The sequence below is a fragment of the Egretta garzetta genome, unplaced genomic scaffold (assembly GCF_000687185.1).
Source record: "Egretta garzetta isolate BGI_Z169 unplaced genomic scaffold, ASM68718v1 scaffold326, whole genome shotgun sequence".
Classification (NCBI taxonomy): domain Eukaryota; kingdom Metazoa; phylum Chordata; class Aves; order Pelecaniformes; family Ardeidae; genus Egretta; species Egretta garzetta.
The window spans coordinates 1,760,232-1,772,406 of NW_009260026.1; the positions used below are offsets into that span (position 1 = coordinate 1,760,232).

The following is a 12,175-nucleotide window of genomic DNA, read 5'->3' on the forward strand; positions in this document are numbered from 1 at the left end:
GGAAACATTCAAGGCCAGGTTGGATGGGGCTCTGAGCAACCTGATCTAGTTGGCGGTGTCCCTGCTGACTGCAGGGGGGTTGGACTCGATGACCTCTAGTGGTCCCCTCCAACCCAAAACATTCTATGATTCTATGATTCTATGATTCCACTACAAGATTTCTTGCTCTGTCTGGTGATGAGAAATTCTGGGAAAGAATTCATAAAAGATCCTTACTAGTCTCTGAAAAGTTAAGAATTAAGAGTTATGAAATGCAGGGAAATTATTGGAAAAAAATACAAACTAAACTTTGAGGAACATAAAATTGGGCTTAGTGCATTGCTGTTGAGTTTGTTCAGAATGAACGCTGTGCTCCTGAAACCACTTTCTGTACTTTAACTGGAAGAAAGCTCAGTGAAACATAGCTGTTATCAAAAGCTCATATGCTGAACTACTGTAAAGAAGGCAAGATACATAACTCTTCATTGCCTTTTTCTTGCCCCTAACATTCCTGTTCTTTCACATCTCACTGGAGCAAGTCATTGTTTTGCCTTTCACAGATGTGCAGAAATATTGCCCCCAGCAACACTCCTAGAAATGCAGTTCAAAAGATGTGCTTCATGTTGACTGCTGAGAATGATGATCACCTCAGTAAAACACTGATAAGGAAGAGTGACAATAATGTTTCCAATGCTAACCATGACACATACAATGTTGCTAGCCAGGCCTGGTTTATTCTTCATAGGTATGGTCTCCTGGTGCAGTCACTGAAGGCTCTGAAACCCTTCCATGAAGAGCAGTCCCAGGCATTGTATTAAGTAGCTCAGGCAGCTGAGCTTTTCCTAAGCTATCTGGAGGAGACGCAGAGTGCCATTACACAAATCATCTTCTCTAAACCAATATCTGTTCCCTCAGAGATAAGGACAAGAAACAAAATTTTTCAAAGCCCCATTAATTTTATTGGTTTTAACCTGTGCTATGACATGCTTGATAAGAGCAGTGTATTTCATTCTCTTCATTGCTGTAGCATTTGCAATCTTCAGCTATTCTTCATGGCAGGTACAAGGTGATCCACACTGTGAAATGCATTGCTCTGTTACGGAAAGATTGCAGCAATTCTAATTTCTCCTCCTTTCCTTTATCTGTGTGTTCTTTACTTTTGCCAGCAGCCACAAAAGCTGTTGGAGTGTGCACACGCACAGGTGGTTTCATGTTCTTCTTACACAGTTCTGCTTCACTTTTTGAAAGAGTGCAGGATCGTGTTACAGGCTTTGCAGTTAGTCAGAGAGCTCAAAACCAACACTTGAATCAGACATCGTCTTGACAGTTCAGCTCTGCAAATCTTTGCGTGTGTTCAGGGCTTCTGTCCTTCAGACAACTGTTTGCTCTGTGTTTGGTCTTAACTTTAACAAAAGCAGGGGATCACTGAGCAAAATGCTCACCCTGTTCCACCTTGCTCACCGCCCAGAACACAAGCCAGACCTCAAAACCAACATTTCTTCATTAAATAGAGCTGCCACAAAACCTGTCCTGGCATTTCACAAATGTTTAGGCATGACACCAATTTCAAAAAAAGTCTCAAAACTGAGGGCAGCCTTACTTCTCAAAGACTGAAATTAAGATTTGATTAAGTTTACACTAAAAAAAGCTGAAGTCCCACATGACATCTCCCAATTCACCTCTTCCCCTGCATGACCTTGCAGCCACTACACCAGCCTTTCTCCAATAACTGCTATACATACTGATGCTCCACTGATTTCTCAGCTCCAAATATTGCCCTGGCCACTCTCCAACTCCATGTGCTTCTTTCCTACTGACTCAGGTGCAAGCAAAAATCCTTTAGACCAATCCCACAGCCAGCACTGGGACTCCTTCAATAAAGACACTTTCTGCAGCCCCACAAACCACCCCATGCTCCACCTGATGGGCTTATACAGGGTCCCTTTCAGACTCTTCTCCATGGGTGTTCATGCTGAAATGATGTTATGCCAATAGGTGGGATGAACAACAAAAAAATCTTTAGTTCAGAATTTCACTGTCATTTTTGTGATCTCATAGAAATGATCTAAACTTTGCAAAAAGTTCCTTTGCATAAGGGCAAATTACCATGCAGACCTTTGACGGATCTGTTAAGGCTGGCCATACATTCTTAGCTAAAACCCTCTCCTCCTGGCAGCTCACTTACCAAACACAGCATGTTTCCTTTCCACTTATCAGCAAAGTTGAATGGATGGATGGAGCCTCGCTATGCCTACTCCTGATCCTTCCTTTCCAACTCTGATGTCGGCAAGCAATACCACAGCCTGCGTCCCTCGCTCTCCTGCTGTGATACAGGCAAGCCACATACAGTAAGACTAGGTATTTACACAGGCTCTCCTGCATGGCTGCCTAGGGCTGAATGACAATCAAACCCTAGAGAAGCCCTTTCAAATCTCACATTTTTTTTTCTGACCCAGCAGAGAAGACTCTGCATCTAGCGTGATAGGAAAAAGTAGAGGAAAGCTCAGCACATGGCTGTAGTAGAAGATTCAGGGACTCCAGGAGGGCTCTTAAGGGCAGAGCTCCACCAGGGCCCTTCATCATGTACTCCACTCTAGAGCACCTTAGGCTTTTCCTATCATGGCTCATGGTTTTCCGCACTTTTCATGTGAGAACTGAAGGCATCAGATTAAAAAGCTCAGGGTGAGGAGGATAACATAACTCTCTGGGACAGTCCCTGGTGAAATGCATAAGACCTGGAAGATTTGCATTTTGTATATGTATACAGAACATACACACTATGTACATGTAGGTAAGGGCAATCTGTAACAATACACAGATCTAAGGAGTATGTATTGGACCTGGTTTTGAGCTCAGTAACATCATTAAAAGGCAGGAAAACTCCACTGCTGTCCACAAAGTTAAAGCCACAGAAAAACACTATAAAAAAGAACAAGTGAGAGAGGTCTCACAACTACAAGTTTTTTGTAAGCTTACTTTGAAAACATGCGTTCTACTACACTTACAGACTGAGAAAGCAGAAAACCCCAACTTCTTGGAGCCAGCCTCTTCGTGTATTTTAAATCAGGTAAAATGAGCTGGTTTAATTTGTAACGCAAGTAGAACTGGCAGTATAAGACCCTCTTTGACAGTATGAATAAACCCCACGTGGACAAAGATAAATAGAAGGCTGCTGCATGCAAAAGGAAAGGGTGAAGATTGTCAGGCGTGTATATTTTATTAAGAGGAATACACTTCTCTTACATCAGGAGTAACCATATAAATCACAAGGCCTCGGCTCACAACCATTTAACAATCTTCTATAAATACCAACTAAAAATATTCACCTGAAACACATTTGTTTCAATTCACTTCACTGTGCCTATAAATAATCTCTCTGTCAAACAGGAACCCATGCTGATCCCCAGGCTACTCTAATCAGTCCACACAAATCACTTGCAATTTCAATAAAATACTCAAAGAATTTGAAGAAGCATAAATAAGCAAAGAATTAATAAATTCTCCCAATTAATCCCAGTTTATAGTTCCCTGTTTATGCACACCTAAACCACAGCATGCATCAGATTTCTCAACACCTGTCCTCCAGGTGGATGCTTACCTGAGCTGTTGGATTAGATCTTCCCCTTCTTTAATAACATTGAGGGTAGCATCCAAGGTGGCTGTTTGTTGCTGCTGAAACTGCTTGATAAGCTCCTGAACCGCATCCACGGAGTCAGCACAGACATCCTCTAAGAGCTCCTTCTGCAGATCTTCCATCCATGTCCACAGCTGGGAAGGAGGGGAGGGAAATATAAATCAGTGAGGGATTGAGATTTAACCCTTTTGCTCTCTAATTCCAGATCACTAAGCATTAACTAGGCTGCATTCTTCACATGAAAACTGACCTAAAGTTTCTAAAACCAAAAAGGTACACCAGTTATTGATTCTGGTTGATACAATTCCATTTTAAGCAACAAAGTAATATAAATACAGTATCAGGTAATTTTTTTCCAAAATTAATTTGTATTTCAGTTTATTATATGACAATAACTAATTACATTATTCTGATTAACTCTTTACACAAGTAACAAATTACAGTGCCCTACAGCTGTGATAACCTAACCCTTTCAGGAGCTGTGTGCTATCAGCTGCTATTAATTTCACATGCAGCTGAAGCCTGTTGCAGAACAGACCTAAAATCTTTGGTATGTATGTGTGGTTCTGGCTGATGTCTAGCTGTGCCTGCTCAGCTATGCCTTCCCAGGCAGCAGGTTTTGTGGAGGGGTTTTGTTTGGGTTTTTTTTTTCCCTTTTATTTGGTTTTTTTGTGGTTTTCTGCCACTTACCCCCCTCCTCAAAATTCACCTCAGACTCTGCTTTTTAACTTTGAGAAAATCCAAATATAGGAGACAGCAGTATCACCAATTAATCCCATGCAGATCCATTAATTTGAAACAGTCTTGACTACTAATTTCAAAACAACAATAACAAATCATTTGAATAAGTGCTTAGATGAGAACTTCCAGCCAGCTGTTCATCGGAGATCTGGACAGTGGCAGGCAAGCCCCAGCAGCCCCTCCTTGGCTGTAACAGCTTAAAGCAAATGGAGGTTTCCCCTTTAAGCATGCTCTGAAAAGTTAGTGTAAAATTGCACCAACTGAGCTGGCAGTCTGCCAGCAAATCCTAATGACTCCACCGGAGAGACTATTTTCTGTGCCATGCCTGCCCCATTAACCCACATACTGCTGGTATATTCTGCAAGGTAGCAGAGAAGTACGGGAGCAGGAAACTGCCCATTGCACCAGTGCCCTGGGAGATGTCAAAGGACACGGTGCTGGCGGCAGCGGGGCTGTGCATCTGCTGGCCCTTCCAGGGAGCCGCAAAGCAGTTTGCCTCAAAGGGAGCAGACGACAGACGTTGTGTGGGGGTGGCAAAAAAGCTGGTAAAAATGTTCCTGTTCAAAACGAGGCGCACTGGACCCCCATCCTACAGGATTTCTTCCGAGATTTGAATTCTGTGTGTCCACGAAAAATGAGAAGAGAGGGGTGTCTTAAGCACCAGCTGGCAAGGCTTCTCACAATTAGGGTCCAAACGGCCAGTCATCAAATGTTACACTATACGCACTCTGCTGACTTCAAGGATATCACCCTGATCTAAACCAAAGTAATAAAAATCAGAACCTGTCCCAGAGCTGCTCATGATACCAGAAAAGGGAGAGCCCAGTTCCCTGTGCTCTGTCCCCACCTCTGCTACGGACTCCTTGCTTGACAGACTTTATAAAAACAAGTTTTAAAACATATGCTTCATCTGAAGGCCTTTCAGTTAGGTATTCAGAGTCAGCTTTGAATATTTTGGGTAAACGCCTCTGTTTATTCGTAAATAGCAAAATTCTAATGGCCTAAAATGGAATGTCTTTGCTCAGGTTATTTACATATTTTCACATTCTCAGGAGAAAGGCATGATATGAAAGGGCAACTATTAATAAATATATATATATATAAAATTATGTAATCAGGCTTGTGAAATAAAGAAAAGAATGAAAACATATTTAAAGGAGGAAATAGAGAACTTTTTCGTTTGTGGCCTGAGGTCCAGGTGCTGAACTTTGGGAAGCCACCATAAGGGAAAATGTACTGATGCATTTATATATGAATTACATTCAGAATCTTCCTGGTTTTGATCTGATCCCTGCACCCATCCAAACAGTAGGGACAGCTGGACTATAAGAGGCAAAGACCAGGTTGTTCACAAATACTACTTTCTTCGCTTATCAGATCTTTGAGTAATAGAGCACTTCGTAAATACAGAACAGAAAACACCCATGTGTATAAATCATCCTTCTGTTTCCAGCTGGAAAAGCCAGTAGCTTTTTAATTTCTTGCTGTTCATCATATTTCATTTTTCCGCTTAAGATAACAAAAAAGCTTAGGGAATTTCCTTTACAAAAATGAAAGTGAAATTGAGTATTTGCTTCATTGTTAGGAATCTGCTGTTTTCTTGAAATGATCATGTTAGAAAGGGCAGAGGAGAAAGTTTCAAAAGTGTCTCCAGAACCCAACTTTCAGCAGCATCCAAAAGGATTTGGACATTTAAGATACTAAGTCCCTTTCTGAGTTCACTTCTAAATCAAAATGGTTTTGAAATACTTAAACATAAACGGTACTGTACTCACCTGGAACCAAAACGCTCATTAATTTCAGAGAGCACTCAAATATATTAACTCATATTAGCCTCAGATGTTTCTATTAATGACCTCTGATTGTAAGGATTTGCATAATAAAATCTACCAGAATCTAGGTCATCCTTGACTCAGAGGCCTTTAATCCTTTAGACTCCACCAATCCCTGGGAAATCCTAATACAAAAAATCAGTCAATATTAATAAGATTAGGAAAATCTTTCAGGAACAATTTACAATAGGAACCTGATTCAAAAACCTACTAGGTTATGTGCTACAACTAACCACCTGAAATAAATTACTATGACCACTCGTGAATGCCACAGCAATGAAAAGATGAACTCCATGTCACCGCAACACCAGAATCAGAAGAGCTGTTAATCATAAAATAGAAATCGCATCCAGTTTGTCACAGATCAGGAAAATCAGTTCCTATAAGGGCTTGATGTTTAATTCCAATGCAACTGTTCAACTGATTTACAAAAATCCTGACTATTAAAACCCCAAATCACCAGAGACCATGTGCATTTCCTAATTCATGCTGTGACCTATTCTGAACAGCGAGCTAGCGTAGACTGAGCGAATGGTTTCAATTTTTCATTGAAATTTGACATATTAGACAGGACAACTGTGATCTCTTATTTGCAGAAATTGACTTTTTTCTTTTATTCTATTATTATGGGCAAAATCTGTGAGCACCTGTCACATTCACATACGTGCTCCAAACTACTAATGTATCACTTGACCCTGTACAGGGGCCTTATGGAGATGCATGCAGACATTTCACATACTGACACAATATTTCCACATCCAGCTGTGGGGACTTTTACTAAGCTTGCCAGTGATGCAGATGCCCAGAAAAGGAGATAATCTCTGCATTGTATTGCTTAACACATACTGAACCAAAGATACAGAATCCTGGAAAGCAATGAAGAAATAACACAAGAATAACTTTTGTGCTTCCTTCAAATTGATCTATGCTTTGGTATGATTAATTGGATATGGAAATACTAACACATTAGTGGTAAAACCTGAATTAAGTCCATCAGAGAGATCCACCCACAAATCTGACTCATGCAAACTACATCTAAAAATGTTATAGTTGTCAGCTACACAGAAGTCTAAGGCAAATACCTAGCCCTAAAACATCCATGCTGAAGGTCCACAGAGGCTCAGGAATTGAGGCTTTATTTATCAAGGAAACCGCGACTTTAAACAAGAAAAACAATTCTCTTCTGATTACTAGACCAGTGGAAAAGAAGAACGATAAACACCCACCCTTCTTTTGGGGGAGCACCTGTCACCTCTCATGCATTGTAACAATTTCTGTGTCTTTCTTGGATATAAAACATACACAGTTTCCCTCCATCCAAGAGACAATACAGCTCTTTATTCCCAGCTATTTCATCTGATGCAATACTCTTCATTTTACTCAAGTACTTAATGAGACCACTTACTGGAGGTTTGAAGGACATCTGTGCCTGTTACCTAGAAATTAATGCTTCTGACTTAGAGCAAAGGACTGCTTTAAAAAAAACCTAAAGAGATTGCTAAGAAAATCTTGCCTGTGTGTTTGGAATAACTATTAAACACACAGTGTTTATACGCTGCTATTTGCAAATGCCAGAGATGAGTTTTAATCCCCTCAACAGCAGTTTAAAAACACTGAGTAATGAGACTAGTGAAAAGCAAAGTACCAGTCAGTTCAATCCATGAGAATTACCATTGTACAACATCTTTTGCTAGTTGTTCAAAACAAGGATGGTAGTGGAAACAAGCAACTTTCCAGGGAATATGTTCTACCCCTTTCCTATGTCAGCAAAGTGCCAAGTGTTGCAGAGCAGGCCCCAAAAGGATGCTCATGCCAACTGAGTAAAGCGATACCCATCATGGCAATGAGGGCTAGAGCAGAATGCAGAAGAATTCAGTGAAATATGGGGACCCTCTTTTCCCACCTGATTTGCACTGCTTCCACTCCAGGAGTTGTAACATAAGTGTACAGATAACCAACAGCAGGTTGAGAAAAAAACCCAAACAAACAGAATTGCTCCAGAGGGAGATATGGCCATCAACACTATTTTCCTCTGCTACTATGCCAGGCTTATACAAAGCTATTCTGAGCAGTAACATCCAGCTTTTTCATAATATGCATTAGGGGAGTCACATAGACCCCAAGTTCAGGTTAATTTATGGCAGGACTTCAGCCTGTGCTTATGTTTAAACACCTGTTCAAGTGCTGTTGGGAATCTGGCTTCACTGCACAGCCTTTAGGAAACTGCCTTTTCTACCTTGATTTCCCTGCACCAACATGGTGGAGATAATAAAACTTTTCAGCACAATTAACCTTCATCAGATGATGTTTATTCACACTTAGAATGCATCCAGTGCTGTTTCAGTTGAAAGAATTGATGGTGGTTATAAATTGGAAGCATATTTCAACATTTTCCAAAGTCACATTCAAGGTCCCATAGAAATATCAACAGAAACGTAGAAAACAATGTACGCAATGATGAGCTGTAATGTGACTGCATGCCACCAGCGAGGTGTCACACAATGACAGCATACCTAATAAAATGTGACAAGATGGGATATGACCAGACACGACATATGAAATGCCACAATATGCAACTTCCACAGTAAGATACAGCTGATGAGACACCCTGCTTCAAGAAGTAATGTTGTCAGATACCACCAAACGGGTTGGGAAGAAATGACAAGTGAAAAGAAAGGGAACATTCTGTGAAAAAAAAACATCTGATCTCTTCCTAACCTCTTTCTTGCTTTTTCCCTTTTCCTTGCCAATTCCTTGACATTCATCCTTGGTTGGGCTGCATCTGGTGCTTCTGTATGCTGACGCTTTTTAATTAGTAACCTTGCCTATGGCAAAAGGATTTGCAATGCCTAAACATCTGATGCTTTTTCCAAGTCCTGCATGGACCAGATTGATATAGCACAAAATAATCTCCTCTCAAGGGAAACGTGATTTGGGTAGCTATGCTTACATCAGGGAGTGTGCAGATCCCCAGCCCAAGGTCATGTAAATGTAATTCAGGGACTATTCGCTCTAGGAGAGAAAGTTGGCTTATAACTGAAGAATCAGATGTACGTGTTCTGTTCTGCTTCTGCTACCATCATGAATTGCAAAAACATGTTCATCTTCTACTACAATTTTAATATAAGTTATTTGTAATTATGAATCTGGATGTAATTAACTGCAGTAATTGTACTAAGCAAATCAAGTTCTGCACTTGATCATACTGATAATAGGCTTGGGGAAGTTCTTCCTACATCAGAAGATTTACATCAGTGTAATACAGTACAATTTGGTCCAGGAGGAGCTTTCCATAGCTGTAAAATACACACTACAAATTCTGCAATTTACTCAAATAAATGCAGGTACCATTACATTTTCCTCTAACTGTTCACTGGTTCTAAACGTTTCATTACTTCCCAAATGGACGCTACCTCTTCCATCTGTGCTTTTTCCAGTGACTGGCCAAATCACTTGCAGTCTTACCCTGATCTGCTGCTTTGAGCCTTTTGGGCAACTTTGTGTACTATGCCCTAGGAACCTCAGAAATAAATCACTTGTGGCAATTCTGAATCATTCTCAAACTTGCTAAGGATTAAACCAACTGTGGGACCTTTCTCTAACCAAGTAGTCTTATTGGATCCATTAAATTGAGCCACCACGCTGACACTAGCCATTTCAAACTAGCTGTGTAGACTGTCTTGCATACATGTACTTAAGGCACAACAGAATGAGTCTTTTGACTGATGAGTGAATTATAGGAGTGTCCCTGTATGGTTTTGATGAAGATTTACTCAGTATGCAGATTATCAAAGGCACTGGCTGCCCACTCTGTTGCCTTTGTACACAGCAGGAAAAGCTGCAAGCCCACACACTGGAACTGGGAAAAACTCACCTTCTTCAGCTTCAGGAAATTGGGAAAATGGTCTGTAATATGACTAATAAAAGGGTACTTTATGAGAGTTGGCTCATCCTATTTAGAAGTGCTCATAAAACACCCTTCTAGCTGCAGCATGAACCACTGTTATCTGGAGTGCAAGGCATACAGGCTGGAGAGCTGTCTCCATAACACACAAAATACATGCAAGGGCCCTCAAAAGTCAATGATGATATTTGAGTGAAGCCAAGCAGTCAGTCGAAATGCTGGTGAATGGCCTGAAAAATGTGGATAGCAAAGTGTGAACTTAAATGCAGTCTATAGGAATCCTTTGGCTAGCACATGGCGGAATGGTGGAAAGTACTTCTCTTCCATGCACCTGCCCTTCCTCTGCTGCAGGTTCAACTTCCTCAGATTTGGTTTATATGGCTGCATTTATAAACATTTAATTCTTATTACCTTGATTCTGTCTCACAATTTTTTGCCATCACATATGGCAGAATTTTATTCACTAGTGGTCTGGCTGTGCTTCAAACTCCCCTGCTCAAGAGCAGGATGTGCTGCCAGGATACCACAGTTCTTTCCATTCCCAGCTTCTTAATCCTTCATAAAAAAACCCCTTGCTTCTAGACAACAAATGGACAGGAAAGAGGGACACCCTGCACCATCCCAGCTGTCCTGATTCCTCAGTCCCAGATCTTTGGTAGCTCTACAGACAAGATTGAACACTGCAGGGAAACCACCAACGTGAATGATCAGTGAATGTTTGCATTTTGGTCAGAGCCACAGCCTATGCTCTGCAGTTGGAGAGGGATTTGCTCTTATTTTGCTGCTTCATGGTAATTGATTGCTGATAACCCAGAGTGAACTTTTACGTAGGTCACACAAAACCAATGCTTGTTAGACCAGCAGAGCCCTCTCTACAGCCCCAATTATCAGAAGGATGGCTGTAAGCTGGCAATGTATCTGTCTTCTCCAAGGAATCTACCATCCAGGCAAAGGACTGCACACACATTACCTATATGTGCAGTTTTGGCAGTTCACTTCTCCCATGTCGCCTGCTCTCTGCCTGCAAATCTACCTCTGATGGGACAGATCAGAATGTTTACAAATTGAGCACTTTTTTTTTTTTAAAAAAAAAAAATCATCATTTACTTTAGCCCTTGTCTTGTGATTTCTCTGCTTATAATACTCCCCCCATCAAACTACACTGATTCAGCTCCCAGCAAAAACAGCATTCATACTTGTAAGGCATAAATTTAAGGTTTGATGTTTCACAGCCCTGCAGTGAGAGGAGGGCCAGATATTTTCTAAGTCCAATTTTGTATACTGCTTTGAATGAATTTCAGCTGTTCATTTTATCCCACTGAAGGAACAAAATTTCTAGGATGTGAAATAGCCAGTCAGTGAATATTTTATGTGCAGAGAGCCAGTTTGGGTAATTTTTGAATTTTATGCTTTCATTGTTTTTTTTTAATCTGGCCATAATATGAGAAAAGGAACGAAAGCACTGTCCAGGACAGGAGTAGTGTACAAGCGTGCAAGACAAATACTTTGTGGTAGACATCTTCAGAGCCAAAGACCTTTTCAGGACTTCTAGAAGTTGCCAGGAAGTGGAATTGCTAAACTGATTATGCTCTTCATCACAAGTCTCTATCACCCAATGGGGAATTGCTCTGAAATGTCAATATTAACAGTTAAAGTCAAACAAGTCCAGTAACATTACCTATGAATCCTGGGTCAATTTACAATGAATGACAGGATTATACAATATATCCCAGAACCACTGTCATGTTTGCTCCATGATTAACTTTGATTCACTCTGTCAATTCTTTTGACGAGAGTCAACAGCAACAGACCTTAGCCCCATGAGCTTTCTGCTCCCTGCTTCCCAGCAACTCTGCCACAACATGAGGGCCAGTCCCTGTCAAAATTAGTGACCTACTCTGAAATGATCTCTGAATCACGATATTCAACCGAAGCAGAGAGAATTTAATTTCACAGGCCTTGGTTATCAAGTAAAATTAAGTTAGCAGTGCCTGCAATAAAACACTATTACTGTTCCTAACTGACAGGGCAAACCCATGCCCATTACTCACTTGAGTAACCCCACTGGTATCTATGGGGTGAGCA

At 40.8% G+C, this 12,175-nt stretch overlaps 1 protein-coding gene across 1 annotated transcript in view; it reads right to left on the minus strand.

Annotated features, from left to right (window-relative positions):
- KALRN (kalirin RhoGEF kinase) overlaps window positions 1–12,175 on the minus strand; it is a 363,097-nt gene that overhangs the window by 203,005 nt on the left and 147,917 nt on the right. Inside the window, exon 12 of the mRNA XM_035896306.1 lies at window positions 3,578–3,747. Coding sequence (XP_035752199.1) covers window positions 3,578–3,747 — 170 coding nt within the window. The remainder of the gene's footprint in view (window positions 1–3,577; window positions 3,748–12,175) is intronic.